Source organism: Ursus arctos, unplaced genomic scaffold, assembly GCF_023065955.2.
Source record: "Ursus arctos isolate Adak ecotype North America unplaced genomic scaffold, UrsArc2.0 scaffold_9, whole genome shotgun sequence".
Taxonomy (NCBI): Eukaryota; Metazoa; Chordata; class Mammalia; order Carnivora; family Ursidae; genus Ursus; species Ursus arctos.
The window spans coordinates 78,161,556-78,180,005 of record NW_026623111.1 but is presented as its reverse complement, the minus strand read 5'-3'; the positions used below and the strand labels follow the sequence as shown (position 1 = coordinate 78,180,005).

Below are 18,450 nucleotides of genomic sequence, written 5' to 3'. Positions count from 1 at the left end.
GAAAAAGCTGCGGCACTGAATGATTAAGTCACTCGCCCAAGGAGAATGAGTCAACGTCAAGAGTCATCGTTGACCGACCTAACTTCTGACGATCAGTCCAGGGCTTAGTCAGCGGGGCCCGGAGTGGCTTCCCTGGCTGGCACCTGGACTTAGCCTATTTCCGTTCTCGTTAAGTACAGTAGTGGAACCGAGAGGACAGAACTCTCAATAATTTTTACTTCTACTCAAGATTTAGCCCTCAGGTCTTAATCTCAGGATTCGGGACAGGAAAAGCTGTCGGGTGTACTCCCCCTCCCCCAACCTGTGGCAAGTGGGTACTGCGGGCGGTTCCGCCACCCCCTTTCGCAGTGATGGCAATGAGTGACCACCAGCGTTAGCAGAGCAGAGCCGCGGGACGAGGGAGGGTTGATTGCTTTAAACGACGACTCTCCATCGCCGCCTCTTTCTGAAAGCAAGAGAAAATGGTGGGAAGTCAAACAAAATTTAAATAAACAGACAACTTGTCCTAGGACCTCAACTAAGCAAATGAAGCCTCATTGTGCGTGCTGAGCCTACAGTTCCCAACTTTCCCGGGAAGATGGGAGGACAGGGCAACAAAGGGCGCAGCAGGCATGCCTGGCAGTAAACGCGACAGCAGCTATCCAGGCGGAAGAGCACAGGACTGAAAACCACCCTCCGCCACGCTAGGGTCCGCCGCCGAGAACCGCGCACCCTATCCACCAACCACGCGACCAGTCCTTTTTTTTTTTTTTTTAAACTTCTTTGCCCTTAAAAAAAGAGGGAGAGAGAGAGAGAAAGAGAGAGAGTGTGAGCGAGAGAGACTCCACTTCCCAGAAGCCTCTTGTCATCCACGCAGCCGCAGTCTTGCGCAGGCGCCGCCGGGCCAAACGGACACGTCCGTCACGTGGACAGTAGCCGGCCAATCCGGTTTGAATCTCATTTTTTTCCTCTCACCCCCCCTTCAGGAGCGGTTGTGCGATCAGATCGATCTAAGATGGCGACTGTGGAACCGGTGAGTATTGCCTTTGGCCCCCACCCCCACCGGTCCCCGCGCTCCGTCTCCCTTCGGACTGGGGGACCCCGCGGGACGGCGTTCCCGGCGCGCACGCTACCCCCTGCCGCCCCCTCCCCCTCTTCTTGGGCCTGACCTCTCCGTGGGCAACTGGGGGCGCCCCGGAGACTGGCCGCGGCGGCGTGTAGCGCACACGTTCTGGTGGGGGCCTGAGAGCTGGGGGAGAGGGGTGGGGGAGGGGCAGCACGGCGCCTCCTGCCTATTCCCGAGGTGGTCTGCTAGGGTGGAGGGTGATCGGAGCTCTGGGCTAGGTGTGTGGGGTTTGTGTCTTCGGGATAGAAGGGCGCAGGACTGGCTCCGAACGGGCGCCGGGATCCGCAGGGAGGGTGGGCGGCGAGCCGGCCTGGAATGAGATGGAGGAGGGAGCCCCAGGGTAGCCTTTCCGTCCCTCCTTCTCTCCCGAGCTCCAGCCTGGGGGGTTCGTGTGCGAGGCACGCGCGGGTCTTCTTTAGACCGGTGGGCCAGGGAACCGGTGGGCGCGCGTTGCCGGAGGGTGGGTTGGGCGGGAGTGGTGCCGCGGCACGCGCGGAGAAGCTTCGACCTCGCCGAGGGGAGCCGAGAGGGGCAAGCGCATGTTACTCCAGCGCGCCCGAGAGTTGCTGGGGTTGGCGGCAGGGGAGGCGAGAAAGGTTTGGGGTGGGGAGGAGAACCTCGTGTTGCGCGGTAGAGCTCTCAGAGTAGGATGAAGGGTGGTGGTGGTGAGAAAGGGGGATCACATTGTCCTCTCCCCTCCATGCTTGATACTGGGCTGTCATGGAGGAGGGAAGGGGGAGGAGCGAGGCCTACTGATCGCTGCTGCTGGTCTGGTTGCCGGCCGGACCTGCTGCATTTCACACGCGCCTGTCTTCCATTCATTCATCCTTTTCCGCGCAGTGCGCACGTCTCGAGAGAATGCGGATGGGTCTTGATCCATCTGTTCTTCCGAGCCTTTATCGTCTGAAAGATTTCTAAGACATTGTTTATTGGAAGTAGGGACTTAACTTTTAAAATTAGTTTTTATTTATTTTTTCTTTACCCGTTCTGCCGTTTTCCTTTCAGTTTAGGCACCATCTTAAACTTGGTTGAAGCAAGCCGATCCCAGAACAGTAATTTGGTAGTTACCGCCCAAAGGAGAGGATATCTTTGTCATAGTTTGGGTTTGCCGGCACTGGCTCACTGAAACTTACAGGCCTGTGTTGCTGTTTTAGGAATGTCACATCTAAGTGAAATTGTTTTAGAGGCATAATGGAGTATTTTAACAACTAGAGGACCTTTGACACTCGAACCAGTTCTAGACCTTGGTTGCCGGATATTTCTGTGTATTTTTAATGATAGTTTGTGCTTTTCATAATGACTTAACCAATTTGTTTTGACTTCTTAGAGACTCTGTTTTGACTTTTTAGAGACTTTTTGCTAGCTCAAAAATTAGTCATGGAAGGCTTATAGAATACAGAAAGATGTATTTTTCATTATATTGGTGTGAACTATCCTTACCTTGTTACCAGAATTTAAGGCACCTCTTCTCTTTGGTTACTTTTTATTGGTACCAGTTTTCATTTATGTTCTGCAAAACTGTCTCTTAATTTGCTGATACAGTTAACTGACTTTTGAACATTAATGTTACATAAATAAAAAGGTAAAGGATGACTATGAAAATACTCCCTTTTAACAAGTTCCCATGTCCACTTTTTACTGGGTCTGCTCTCCTACCTGCTTGTACCAGTATCATCAAAAAGCATTACAGCGGGTAATAGGGGCAAGGCTAAAACCTCTAAGCTGTGAAATAATTATGTATTTTGTGAAGTTTCAGTAACATTTAGGTCCTTTGGATTTTGCAAAGCTGTGCGGTTTTCTTTCAGCAGCACAGAACAGAACTACAAAGTGTTGAAGGACTGTTTTGAGTCCGTAAATATTTATAGCCTCTTGTTTAGGAGGTTATACCAAATGTTCTTTAGGATACAAAGTTATACAAAATGTGATTCTATACTTTGTTCAGTGTAAACTCTTAAGGAGCTTAATTCCCAGTGATGTGGTGGGTGATACGGTGTAGTATTCATTCTAGTGCTGACCCAGGGAAACTTGGATACTGGATTTAAATCTGGAGAGTAGGGAACCTAAAAACCTAAAGTGTGTGAAAGTGGAAGGCCAGTAGTAGTTTGAGGATGTATGTAAAATACATTGACGTGTTCATTTTTAGTGAGAATGGCAATTTTTTTGCATTTTTAATGCACCCTTTTCATAGGTTAGTCTTTTAGAATTCTTTGACGATTTTAAATACTGGGAGTTTTGTGTTAACAGCAGCTGATGAGTATTGATTGTGGTTGAGGTATTCCTGCTGAAGCCTATAGAAACCATATTTATATTTGTTCATTGCTATTTCAGCTACCTTGTGAGTTTCCTTATTGCTTTTCTGTTGGGCATAATCATAAGCACTTAAAGAGTCATGGGTTTTTCCTGCTTGTCCCACCTTTCATAGGTATTTGGGGAATTTTTATCTATGGAAATTATGTAAAACAGCAGTCATTTTCAGTTTGATATTTTATTTTTTTCAAGTATGTGTAAGCCATCAGTTACATTAAAATGTAGCTTACAGATACTAAATTTGTTGAGAAACTTGATAGGGCAAATTAAAGGGAGCATTTTACCTCTTTATAGGTAATATGGCAAAATTTTGAACATCGGGATAAACAGTGCTTTCCTGTTTTTCTCTTGGCATTTGAACTGTGTGGCTAGGTCAAAATTAGACTTTGTGGCTAGATCAAAATTAGACTTAATATTTATTAGTAGTGAAGATGGCAAGTCAGTTTCCCCAGGCCATCTTGCTTCCAGTGGCTTACGTTTCTTTGTAGCTTTATCTTCATTGTGCATTCTTCATTATTGGGCTGTTTTTTTACTTGTAGTTCTTTTTAAGGTAAGAGGTGTTTTGTTTGTTTGTTTTGTTTTTGTTTGGTTAAACTGAAGGTATACAGTTTACTTGTTTTTACATCGTATCTCTTGGATTTTTAAAACTACGTAATTGTGTAACTGGAATTGACTTGTCTAATCTAAAGTTTCCATTTTTACCCTTTAGAAACATGTTTTGTACTGCAAAGAGCTTATTAAAATAAGGCTTACGTATATATTGACAGACATGTTGTATATAATTCAATGTTTTTGGTTAATCAAAGACTGTTGATTGACAAGCAGACTTTGCAAATTAATATCATGTTTTTGCCTTAATGAAAGAACCCAGTACATGTATCAAAGTTCATTCATAAACCAAATAAATTTGGTTCTGGTGTTTTATATTTCAAATTTCACTTCATTTTATGCTTTGAATTAATATTATGCATAATTATTTGACTTAGAGAAATCCAATTTAGAAAGCAGTCCTAGTTTATACCCTGAAGTTGCAGAGAATACAGTGTTAAATGAATTAGGTAAGCTTAATCCAATTTGGACAGCAAATTCTAGGCAATATTTAAAATATGTTGTTTAATTTATATAGGGTTAAAAATGTAGTGGAGTACCTGGATGTAACAAGAAACTTGTGAAATGGTTATTCTAGCAATGGTAATTTCTACTTTTCCTTCTCTCTACTACTGGAAATTTCTTGGCCTTCTGGTACTGTGAGTTTTTCCATCTTTGTTATAGAGACTTTTTAGAGAAGTGGAAAAGAGCATGGGGTATATAATCTAATTTTAATATCTGTGTGACCTTGACTGAAATTTCTAAGTCTAGCTTTGAAAGTGGGAATAAGATGTCTTACAGTAATTTTGATTTTCAGATTCAGTATTCAGAGATAACAGTTTGTCAGTTATGAAGAGCTAGGTATACCAATAGCGCATAAATGTGTTGCATGCATTTGTATTCATGTATATGTATACTCACCTTTTCCTCTCTTTGCTAAGAAAGTCACATAGCTGCATTTTGATTATCAATCTTGTCATTGGCAAGAAATGGAAAGCTTTTGCTCTACAATCCTCAGATACTCTTCCAACTCCTATCCCTATTATAAAAATCACTAGTATTCCTTCAAAAGTTCCTGTCTGTGTCTGGAGAAAAAAGAAAGGATCACTTTTGACTTTCAGGTATCTGAGAATGTGGTCAGAAAAAAAGTTCTTCTTTCTTCCCAGTTGGAACTTTTGATACATTATTCCACAGAAACAGTAGGAAGCTGTAATTTAGTCACATTGTTCAGTAAATTTCTGTGGCATTAGGACAAATCTAACCAGCATTAAATTTCCAGGGATATGGATTTAGAGTTCTAAGCAACTGCCTTAAAAATGACCTTTGAGAGGTGCCTGTATGGCTTAGCCAGTTAAACGTCTGCCTTTGGCTCAGGTCATAGTCCTGGGGTCCTGGGATCCAGCCCAGCTTGGGGCTCCTGCCTGCTCCTCATCTTCCCTCTGCCACCCCCCCCCCCCAGTTGTGCTCTCTGGCTCTATATCTCTGTCAAATAAATAAAATCTTTTAAAAAAGTGACCTTTAAGCACAACCTATTTGTAACAGTGATTTTTAATATAGGCAGATCTTTACTTTTTAATAATTAACATATAGCACTTATGTGTGTTAGGCACACACTAAGTACTTTACATATATTAATTCATTTAATCCTACAGCAGCCCTATGAAAGTAGGTATTACTATCCTTAATTCAGACGAGGAAACCAAGGCACGAAGAGCTTAAGTAACTGTGTGACTAACTTGCTGAAGATCACACAGCTAATAAATGGTGGGGTGGAGTTCTAACTAAAGCAGCCAAATTCCAGAGTATGTGTTCTTAACCATGACACTGTCTTTCCAATAGCCATGTAATATGTTTTCCTTATGTGATTTGGGAAGATTAATTTGATAAACTGACTAGAGATTCTGCTGCAGCTCTAAAAGAAAATGTGTTTGATAACTGATAACCAAAGTACAGTAAGAAAATAGCACTGTGGTGTCTAAATTCAAGAACTAAACAAGTTGTTACACATAAGGTTATATTTTAGAAACTGGTCCAGAACATTTTGGATAGATTTCTGAAGATAGCAAATGGTCACTTCCCTTCTCCCCCTTCTCATTTGATTTTTGGACCTTGTCAAATCAAATGATTTGCCAGTTCAAATATTTTGCTAGTAAAAAAACAGTGCAGTAAGTTTTTAAAAATTTGTAATTATAGAATTTACTCATAATTACCTTTGTACTCTTAGTAATTTTGGTGAAAGGTCTAAGAGTTGAGTGGTTGTTTTGAAAACGTTTCAGTATAATATTGCTAGTCTTTTTCTTTTTCTTTTTTTTTTTTAACAGATTTATTTATTTATTTTGGAGAGCAGGTGAGAAAGAGAGCCCCGCCTGTGTGTAAGTGCATGCGCGGGAGGGGTGGAGGGAGGGAGAGAGAATCTCCAGCCGATTCCCCACTAAGTGCAGTTCCAGATGGGGCTTGATGTCCTGAGATCATGACCTGAGCCTAAATCAGGAGTCAGTTGCTTAACCAACTGAGGCACCCAGGTGCCCCTAATGTTGCTAGTCTTAAAAGCTCAATTGTTTGAGGAAGATAGTAGTAAGACCGATTCCCTGAAACTCAAGGCTTTGCAGTAATTGTTAGAGCTAAAGTGTATATTTGCATGTTTTTAGCTATGTTTTAAACTTGTTACTGTAAAATGCTGTACAGAAATTATAATCTTTCTGTGCTTATAGTGACAGCCGGTAAGATTTTTATATTTATGTGAACCACTGTTAGTGTGTTTTTTTTAAGAGTTCATTTATTTAGAGAGAGCGCAAGCGGGGAGAGGTACTGAGGTAGAGGGAGAGAGAATCTCAAGCAGACTCTGTGCTAAGCATGGGGCCTCATGGGGGGTTGATCCCAGGACCCTGAGATCATGACCTGAGCCGAAATCAAGAGTCAGACACTTAATTGACTGAGCCACCCGGGCATCCAATGTTAGTGTTCTATGAAGAATTTTTATGGGGTTTTATGTGGTTATCTTAGGGCAACAGTTTATGCAGCCACAGTCTGAACTTCCAAGTATTAACTAAGGAAAGAAAATTTAATATTTAATGGAAAGATGAAACAAACATCTTTTTCTTGTAGTTTTTTCCCCCTAATTCTCCTCATATTTTGAGATAAATAATAGGTGGGAAATTCATATTCCAAGTAATTTTTTTTTTCCTGCCAACCTTAGAACTCAAACCCAGGCTCTGGCCCCAAGCTGTGTTACTCTTCTGTTCAAAAAAAAGGAACTGAAATTCAAGACTAAAAAGTCCAACTCCTTATTTTCAGTTAAACTCTGACCTTAAGCATAAAATTGCTGCGTAGATCACCATTATGCACAAATAAATATAAGATCCTATCTTTTAAGGGGCACCTGGGTGGCTCAGTTGGTTAAGTGGCAGGCTCCTGATTTTGGCTCAGGTCATGATCTCAGGGTCCTGGGCTTAAGCCCAGGATCAAGCTCCATGCTCAGTGGGAAGTCTGCTTCTCTGTCTCTCCCTCTGCCCCTTCCCCTGTGTGTGTGCGTGCATGCTCTCTCTCTCTCAAATAAATAAATCTTTAAAAAAAAAACCAGGATGTACCAGATGATTTATGGGTTGTGGCATGGAGCAAGATGGGTTTTTCTTTTCTTTTTTTTTTTTTTTTTTTCCATTCATTTGAACTTGTATACTGTATTTTTTAAATAATGTTCAGGATTGTAAAATCTCTTGGGTTTTGGTTTATAGATAATCACCATTTAGCTTTTATGTTCTTATGACTTTTTTCTTGAATTAGTAATACATGCTCATGGGCCAAAATTCAGATGGATCCCTTTAGCAGTGAAGTCTATGGCTCTGTTGTCAGAATAATGTTTTTAAATGCATTAAGTAAAATACTTAGGATTACAAAGGAAACTATATTGAAGTACAGTAAGGATTAACTAAGTTAACATCAAACATTAAGGATGCTGCCTGGCACAGGCTCAGTCCTGTCTTTTTTTTTTTTTTTTTTCTTTTTTAAAGAATGTGGTTATTTTTTTGTGGAGGGAGGGAGGGAGGGAGGGAGTGCGCTGTAGGGAGCACATGAGCAGGAGGGCCAGAGGGAGAGGGAGAGAGAATCTCAAGCAGACTCCCTGCTGAGTGCAAAGCCTAAAATGGGCAGATCTAATGACCTGAGCTGAAACCAAGAGTTGGATGCTCAACTGACCAAGCCACTTAGGTGCCCCAGTCCTTTTTATTGTGAAAAACCTATTTCCTATCTATCTTTCCAGCTGCCTAGTTCCCTTCTCCAACACGTGCACACTGTTAACCACTGTTTTGAGGATTCTTTTAGATAAGGGCTGTCCAGCCGAATTTTTCTGTGATGGTAGAAATGTTCTGTATTTGTGCTGTTCAGTACAGTAGCCACCAGCCGCCCCCTCCCCATGGCTTTTGAGCACTTGAATTGTGACTGATTCAACCAAGGAAGTGAATTTTAAACTTCATTTAACTTTAATTTAAATGTCATTTTAATTACTTGAAATTTAATTTCATGTGTTGCTAGTGGCTACCGAATTGGACAGTGTAGCTGTGGAATCTAGACCTATCTGGTGTGAACATATGCATATTGTATTTGGCTTAACTTCGTAAGGTACAGTTGAATATAACCAGTTTGGTTGGAGAAATTATCTAATTTTATCCTAGGGAAACTTTTCTCTCTATTTTAAACTTTCAAAGGCAATTATTTGCTCTTGTATGGATAATTAAAATTGTCCTATAGCCTTTTTTGTGCTGTTTAAAAAAATTTGTGAGTAGGTAGTACTTCATGTTGTTTGAAATTCAGATTTTGTACAAAAGACTATATATAGTAAAGTCTGTGCCTCAAGCTGATCTCATTCAGGTAGATCACTTCTAGAGACAGCCAGCATTGTCACTTCTATCTTTCATAGCGATTTGTATATATACAAGGAAATAGGATATATATTCTTTTTAAAAGAGTGGTAGTCAATTGTATATACTAACCTGGCACATTATGTTTTTCACTTAATAATAGGTGTTTTAGAGCATTGCATATCAGCACATAAAGCTTTCACTTTTTTTTCTGGTAGTATGTCTTGCATGATTTGGTCTTAAACATAGTTCCATATTGTATTTCTATACATTTGGTTTATTTCCAGCCATTTGCTAATTCAGTTTATGGTGAATAGCCTTCTGCTAATAGTCCGTACATGAGGTAGTATAGCTGTAAGGTAAATGTTGGCAATACATTGAAAATTTAAAAACTACTGGTTAGATAAAACACTTTGTGACTGTAGTTGGCTATCAGGCTATAATTTTTTTTAGAACTATGCCTTTTCTAATTGTGAACAATTTATATGTAAAAAACATAAAAGATACATATGTGCATAAGTTTTAGAGTAATAAACTGATGGCTTATGTACTCATCACCCAAGACGTCATCATGTCTCATGGTGGCTTCAGCTTCCTCGAATCTCTACTGAAGTCCCACTAGGAGAAACCAGTCGGCAAGATCATGAACTTGTTTTGGGAAACATAGGACTGCACAGTTGTTACCTGGCAGGTTGTGTGGGCCAGGCAAAGAACCTTCAGTTAGGAGAGTGGTTTGTGGTAGTAAAATGCTTTGTGTGTTGTTTGAAGTGTAGGTTAAAGCTGAACTCACTTGGTGTGAAACTTAGAGCTGTTTCGGGGGAAGGGCACAAAGGAGAGAAAAGGAGCTTTGTTAAAAACGCAGGGTTAAGCTGAGTTAAATATAGATAAAAGCCTAGGCCAGACAAACACTGGCAATCAGTGATTTGTTGTGTTTTGTTTTGTTTTAAGGGTAGATAATAAGCATCTTGATCATTATAGCCATCAGTTGAAGAATGTAGCCTGAATCACATTGCTCCAATCTGAATGTTGCTCTCTATATCTGGTGCACACCTGTCTTTGACGACGCTCGTGATTCCCTCTCATCTGACTTCCTTGGTGTCCCTTGTTGTCTTATTTGGTTTCTTGTTTCGTTTCAGTAGATCGCATCTCCAGTATTTTTTGAGAAAAAAATATGTGAGAGTTAAAGATTTTGAGACCTTGCCTATTAAACAATGTCATATCTGTAGTTTGGCTGGCTGTAGAATTCTTTTCAGAATTTTTAAGTCATTATTTCAGGTCATCTTCTGTTGTGGCTATTCAAAGTCATATGTTCCGATGGCTACTTCTTTTACTTCTCTCCTCTCCTCTCTGCCCTTCTCTTTTTTTGTGTGACCAGTCTCCTGCTTCAACCCATAAATTTTTCTTGTCCCCATTTCACAATGACATTCTCCAGTGTGCGAGATACTTATTGCACTTTCTTAATGTGGCAACTCCTGTTCATCACTTTAGATTTACTTGTGATTTTCCTTTTTCTTTCCCCTCTTTGAAACAGTTATTCAGATACTACATCTCCTAGCATGGTTACCTGATTTTTTTTTTTTTTAAGTTCAAATCTTACTTTCATTTTCTGTTTTATTTTCTGGGAAATTTTATTTTCCAACCTTTTCTGTCATAATTTTAATTTCCAGATATCTTCTCTCTCTCCTCTCCTCTCTCTCTCCTCTCCTCTTCTGAATATTCACTTTATAGCTTCCTGTAATTGTGATGCAACACTTTAACCTTTTGAGGATATATATAGGTACATATTTTTGAAGGCATTTACTTTTCCCTGCCTCTTCCCTCCAAGTTGCTTATTTTCTTTTTTATTTTTGAACTCATGGCAGCAATCCTGTGAAGGATTTCCTCCCTCTGGAGGAAATTGAGGGATCTAGTTATTTTTCAAATAGCTTTCACCATATTCTCTTTAATTTACCTCTTTCTTTCACTCTCGGTTCTAAAGGTGCTGCCAGCTTTTGAGACTTTTAGGATCTAGCTGTGTATATTGATTAGTGACCAATTATCCATCTGTGTTCCAGCTCTCTTCTTTTTTTCCCTGCTCTTCTCATAGTTGTGGACTTAGAAAAAAATTCCGTTATAGTTTTAGTGGGATTTTGAGAGGGAACAAAATTAAAATCATTCATTTATTCAAACATTTGAGTACCTGTCATGTGCTAGACATTTCTGAGTGTTTAACCCAGCTCTCCTTGGAGCTTAAAGTTGCTGAATTACTGAATAGCAAAAAAAAAAAAAAAAAAAGAGAGAGAGAGAGAGAAATAACACTTAGCTGACATTTAAAAAGTAACTTGTTGCATTCTGATTATAGAACACAGTATTAGTTTTTCTGTAAGTAGGCAAAAGGTGCCAGGAATAATAAAGCTAGCAAGTAATTTGCCACTTTCATGTACCCAGGTGCCAGTGTTTAAGTGCCCCGAAATTATAAACCTAGTAAGTAATTTGCAGGATTCAAAAATGAAAGCTATACAATTCTACTGAGGAATACAGTGGAGGGCTTTAATAAACAAAGTCATAATTTGCTTTTGGGAAAGATTTGATACTGGAAAGATGTTAATTTTTCCTGAATTTAATGCTTAAATTCAATATATACTGAATCAAAATACCAAAATCTTTGTAGTGGAATGGGGAACTGAAAATAAAAGTCATCTGTAATCCCGACAACTAGGTTTTCTTTGGTAATATTTTGGTTTACTTGTTTGTGGACTCTTCTTTCTTACCTCATCTCTTCTTTGTACCCTTTTCCTTTTCCTTTTTTTTTTTTTTTTAATGATTTATTTGAGAGAGAGAGGGAGAGCGGGCATGCATGAATGGGAGGGGCAGAGGGAGGGAGAGAGAGAGAGAGAATCTCACGCAGACTCCACACTGAGCCCAGAGCCCGAAGTGGGGCTGCATCTCAGGACCCTGGGATCCTGACCTGAGCTGAAACCAAGAATTGGAGACTTAACAGACTGCGCCCCTCAGACACCTCTTTTGCTTTTAAATAAGAGTATTTTTTAGAGCAGTTTTAGATTCACTACAAAATTGAGAGGAAGGTAGAGAGGATTCTGGTATATTTCCTGTTCCTGTATGCACAGGTGCCGCCCCCCCCCCCCCCCCCCCCCGCCAATGTCAACATCCCTTACCAGAGTGGAACATTCGTTATACCAAATGAACGTACATTGACATGTCATTGTCATCTCAAGTCTCTAGTTTACATTAGGGTTCACTCTTGGTGTTGTACAGTCTTTGGGTTTTGACAAATAAATAATTACATGTGTTTACCATTGTAGTATCATACAGAAGGAGTTTCACTGCCTAAAATCCTCTGTTTTCTGCTTACTCATCCCTCCCTTCTAACCCCTGGAAACCACTATTCTTTTTACTGCCCCCATCGTTTTGCCTTTTCTAGAATGTCATATAGTTGGAATCATACAGCGTGTAGTCTTTTCAGATTGACTTGTTTCACTTGGTAATATACATTTATTGTTCCTCCGTGTCTTTTCATGGTTTGATATCTTATTTCTTTTTGTGCAGAATAATATTACATTGTATGGATATACCATAGTTCATTTAGGACTTGTTAAAAAGTGCTTTCCCTCCACCAGAAAAGTAAAGTGCTCCTTGTTTGTACAGTTCTGTGATCTACCTTTTCCCACATTAGCATTTTAAAATAATTTTCTAAGCATCACATTTAGTGCCTATATTGTGAACACCATAATATATCTTTTACATTTTGGTTGTATCTTTTGATACATGTTGACTGTACTTTTTATTTACTAACATAAAATACACAAAACTGTTAGTGTCCTGATACTTTCTTTGAAGAAATCTCTTAGAAGTATAATTATTGAGTTAAAGAATATAGCTCTTTTTTTATTTGGAAGCTTGTAGTTCATTAACTTAAGCCCAGTAAGTGGAAGGACATAACCTACTCTATAAACCTGGGGACATTTGAAACTGTGACTGTCCCTAGTTTTCCAATTTTTTAAAGAAATGTAGGTTGATTTCTTCTGGAAGATAATTTAAATATTTGAAGTATGAAAGGACAACTCTGATTTTCTTATTAAAATTATTATTTTGGGGTTCCTGGCTGGCTCAGTTGGTAAAGCATGCAACTCTTCGTCTCAGAGTCATGAGTTTGAGCCCCACATTGAGCCCCACATTGGGTGTAGAGATTACTTAAAAAAAAACCAAAACTATAGTTTATATCACAATTTTAATCTTTAACTTTTAACATTGTAGAACTTTTAAAAAGCATGTAGAATTTAGAAAGAATTCAGCTGTTAAAAAAAAGCAGGTGCTTACTTGTATAACTGGACTGTAAAGATTTCAATCGGTGTCATTAAATTTTATTTATAATTTTAAAAGGAATAAACTTAGGCAGCAGTTAAATTCTTTAAAATGTTTGCCTTTCAAATTGTAATTATGAAGTTTTAAAGAATAATTGAAATAGAAATTGCCATGCTACTGGAACTAGTGTAATTTCGTGCAGTGAAAATGCTTGTCCTAACTTCATTTTAATGTTATTTGGAGCACTCTTAAATTTGTATGAAGTTTAACTTATATAAAATTCCTTAGTTGTTATAAAATATGAGTCTTTTGGTAATCTTTGGTTTAAGTAGCATCGCCATTTAAATTTTATCATTAGCCTTGTTATCATTCTAGATCACACATGTATGTTTCTTAAGTCTCTAATACATTTTCCTTTCTGAATTTGGGATCTTCTCCTAAGCTACATAAGATGTGCGGAGTAATTCGGTTGACAGATTTCAAATGAAACAAGATGCCTACAGGTCTTTCTAGTAAAGAGTTAAAGGGATATGCATCCAAGTTTAAAAATTGTATTCCAGAACCTCAGAAATTCAAGTGTGGCCTCTAGGGATTTTTTTTTTTCAATATTAGTAAAATGTGGTTAAGTATATCTTGCTGTCTGTCCAGAAAGAACCATTTTTAGCTATAGAGCAGTAAACTTAATCAGCTCTGTTCACTGAAAAGTTTATTTGCTAGTCATTAATTTTAGTCAGGTAATTAGGTTATTGTTACTTAAGTAGATTGAACAGTTATTAACTTTGCAGTACTTATAGATATGATACAATTTGTACGGATCATCACAGCTTTTCCTTTCTGTACCTCAGCTTCCAGTATTTTTTGTTGTGTAGATGCCATTTTACATTAGTCGAAAAGAATATTTAAAAGTACTGTCTTTTGAATCAGAATTGATATATAGGGTCTCACAGTCCTTTACATGAAAAAAATTTCTCCGTTTAAGCAGTGCTTTAAGCTTAAAAGGTTTGTATTTTGCTAAATCTGCATATGTTGTTTTTATACTTCAGCGTTTTAGTTTAGAGCGTGCAGGTCACTATTTTGATTCTTTATTACAGACAAGGAAGAAGATCTGCAAAATCGACAGCCTCCACTTTTGTGATGAGTGCCAGATTAGCTGATATTACTTTAACAACCAAAACAATTGATTTAATTATTTGTGGTACTTTTCAGTGTTTACACCAATTTTTTTATTCCTTACAAGGCAAGTGGTAAGACTACTTGTTCTTAGGAACTAGTTAATTAATTATACTAATTTACATATGGAGGGTGCTGGGGGAAGTGCATTGTTTGCTAAAAAGAGACCTGGGAACTGAATGTTCGGAGACTAAAAGGAAGAGTAATGTATCTTGAAGTCTGTTCACTATCTTATATGAAATTATTTTCTCCTTCCAGTTATTTGTATCCATAAAGAGAGGATTTGTTACAATTGCTTGTATTTCTGAGATAATTGACCATATAGGCATTTAGTATGTTGTCTTACATAATAATATAAACTCACTGTAATTGATCATTGGCATTTACTTGCTTTTTTTTCCTAGTGGGATTTTGTGTATGTGTTGGGAGTGAGGTGTACCATTCATGCCTTTTTTCTGGCTTATTGGCAGTGGCATGCATTTGCAAGATAGTGAAGGTATTGAGTCTGAGGCTGTGGCACGAGACATAGTACAAACTGTAGGGTTATGCGGCTTGGAAAGAGTACCTCTATAACCTTCTATAATTTATTATTCAACTCTGGGCACTTTTGGGAGTGAACAAAGGTTCTCCTGATACACCGAAACAATAAACAGGTAAAACCAGGACATACGTTATCCTTAGCTGTGAATCCTGATAGTCTTGGATTCGAATGTAGAATACAGCTAGGCCACGTTAACTTCCACCGTTTAAATTTGAAGAGCAGAGAGCGTTGGTAGTTTCACAGTATTGTGAAGATTGAATATACTGAGATTATATGAATATTGAAATAATGTATATAAAAGTATGTAGCACATTATTTGATAGTAACTGCTTCGTAAATGTTACCTATCAAAAACTCAATTTGGATGAAGTGTGAGGGTGGGTGTTACCACTTTAAAAGTTGCAAAGCACCGTTCTTTTCTGTTCTTATTTGCTTACTCTTCTCATTACTTCATATCTTTATTTAATTTATATAGTGCCTTCAGTTTACTGAAATATTGGGTGAGTAACTTGTAGAGATAATTTTGCAACTATCTTTGCCATAATAGCATTTACATTTTTCTTTAAGGCCACAAATGGTCTTTTCTAACTCAACTGAAACACAGTGAAGCAAGGAAGGGGGTGTGTATAAGGAAGTGCTGCTGAAAATCGGATATTATTATCCATTATTCAGTGCTCTGTTGAACTTGCCTGAAATTACGTGACTGTGAATGGCAGAGCTGGGATTCCAACCTGGGTAGCCTGGCTCCAGAGTATGTGATCTAAACCAGTGTCTCTTACACTCTGGTAGAAAGTAAGGTATTTACTTATTTTTTTACTTACTTATTTTTAAAACTTTATTTTTTTAAGTAATCAGTACACCCAGTGTGGGACTTGAACTTAGAGCCCCAAGATCAAGAGTCACATGCTCTACTGACTGAGCCAGCTAGGCACCCCTTTTATTTTGTTTTTTAACAATTTCTCATGTAATGTTTTTGTAAATCATAAAAATAGGATAAAGAAAAATGAAAAAAAAATGCACAAAAATGTAAGCCTGAATTTGCTATTACTAGTTTCAGCGGGTACAAAAATACTGTCAGATTGTTAAGTTTTCTAAGTTCTTACTTGCTGTTTCTATACCTACCCCGGTTGTAGACTATAACCAGCAGAAATCTGTGGACTGCATTTTGAGTTAACTGCTTTAACCCTTATTAGTGCCAGGGGAACTATTGCTTTTTGCTTACTTCAAATTAAGATTTAGGTGATGTCCTGGGGCACCTGGGTGGCACAGCGGTTAAGCGTCTGCCTCAGGGCGTGATCCTGGCGTTACGGGATCGAGCCCCACATCAGGCTCCTCCGCTATGAGCCTGCTTCTTCCTCTCCCACTCCCCCTTGCTTGTGTTCCCTCTCTCGCTGGCTGTCTCTCTCTCTGTCGAATAAATAAATAAAATCTTAAAAAAAAAAAAAAGATTTAGGTGATGTCCTAAAGGTGTGTGTGGATGAGGGGGGACCCTGTAGTTCTTAGTAGTAATACTTGTTCAATGAAGTAACAGAGGACACTAATTGAGTGTCCTGAGGGGAAGGCTCATTGTTATTTCTAGAAGAGATAGTTTGTAAATATGTTTGAGTTGAGATTTAATGGAAAATCTTGAGTATTCACAACCATGGAAAAGCACACCATGGTTTTGGAATTTAAGCACTGTAGATTTGAACTTGCCTGGAAGGAAGAATCCAAACTTTAGTCGGATTAGGGGAATGATACTATATCTGGAAAGTATTTAGCTTTATAATATTAGGATTGTCCAACAAAGTTAATATGGTGTTTGAAACGTGCTGGTTTTTGCAGAATCTTACTGCATTCTGAGATGTAGCAACATTCAAAAGCTGCCTGAGATTGTTAGACTTGCCCCACCCTTGCTCTACCTTTTTTTTCAACTTCTCTTGTTATGACAGTTACTGAGCTCTGGGACCACTAAATTATAAGACTTCATTTTTATTTGAATCTTATAAACTCAGCAAATCCACAACCGTGTTTTATATTTTCCACTTAAACTGGTTGTCTTTTCTATTCTCTTACTTGTCATCAGTATTTAATCACTTTGATCTGTCAATGAATGGCTTCCATTGCTCACAAGATGAAAGGTGTACTTTTAGCTTGACCTTTGAGGCCTTTTGGTCTCCCTTCAGCCCACCATTTTCGTCTGTCTGTGGTTTCATGGAGCCCTCTCTTTCAGTCTCACTCCTTACCATCTTCTAGTTAAGCCCTGTACCATCTCATAGCTTTGTGCTGTCCATTCTACGCACCTGAAATAGGTTATACAAGAGTTTTTCAAGTATATTTTGTCTTTTAGGTTAAAAATGTATTTGACAACTTAGACTAAAATTAACACAGGAAACAACAGGTGTTGGTGAGGAAGTGGAGAAAGGGGAACCCTTTTGCACTGTTGGTGGGAATGAAAGCTGGTGCAACCGCTCTGGAGAACAGTATGGAGGTGCCTCAAAAAGTTAAAAACAGAACTACCCTATGATCCAGCAATTGCACTACTAGGTATTTACCCAAAAGATACAAAAATACTAATTTGAAGGGATACATGCAGCCCCATGTTTATAGCAGCATTATCAACAATAGCCAAATGATGGAAAGAGCCCAAGTGCCCGTCGACTGATAAATGGGTAAAGAAAATGTGATAAACATGCGCACACACATACACACACACACACACACACACACACACAATGCAATATTACTCAGCTATCAAAAAGAATGAAATCTTGCCATTTGCAACGACATGGATGGAGCTAAAGAGTATTATGCTAAACTAGTCAGTCGGAGAAGGACAAATACTATATGATTTCACTCATATGGGGAATTTAAGAACCAAAACAAATGAACACAGGGGTAAATAAAAGAAGCAAACCAAGACGCTGACTGTTAACTATAGACAACAAACCGGGTTACTGGAGGGGAGGTGGGTGGGTCCATGGGTTACATAGGTGATAGGGATTAAGGAGTGCATTTGTGACACAGAGAAGTGCACAGAGCACTGGGTGTTGCATGTGAGTGTTGAATCACTAACTTCTACACCTGAAACTGATATTACACTGTATGTTAACTAACTGGAATTTAAATAAAAACTTGGAAAGAAAAAAATGCATTTGATTACTTTGAGAGTACAATAATCTGTTAAATTAGCCTTTTGTGTTTTATTTGCATAATTTTTAAATTTAGAAATACTGGTAAAACATGGATATTTAAGATGTAATTCTCAATGAAATCTACTTACGGAGGAGCTTAGAGAGTAGGTAGAGGGATGTTGTGGAACTTTGCAGTAAAGAATTTTGTATTTAAAACTTGTCTGCTGTATACAAAACAACCATTAAAATGACAAGCTACAGAATACATTTTTTAGTTCTTATACAGATCGTACAATAATCTTGTTTGCTTTACTTGCTACTTTGGTGATCTTACATATTTAAAAATAGTAACTCGGTTGTTAAACATACCATGAAAACACCTGCTGTGGAGTTTTCAGGGAGAATTTTGTGAAGTTGGTGTTAACAAGTATCACGTAGTCTTCCTGTACTACCTATTTCATGGTAATCTGA

At 38.6% G+C, this 18,450-nt stretch overlaps 1 protein-coding gene across 1 annotated transcript in view; it reads left to right on the top strand.

Annotated features, from left to right (window-relative positions):
* The first annotated feature begins 861 nt into the window (after positions 1 to 861).
* The window catches only part of EIF4E (eukaryotic translation initiation factor 4E), a 41,280-nt gene continuing 23,691 nt past the window's right edge, over positions 862 to 18,450 (top strand). The window contains exon 1 of the mRNA XM_026509681.4: positions 862 to 1,012. Coding sequence (XP_026365466.1) covers positions 995 to 1,012 — 18 coding nt within the window. The 5' untranslated portion in view covers positions 862 to 994. The remainder of the gene's footprint in view (positions 1,013 to 18,450) is intronic.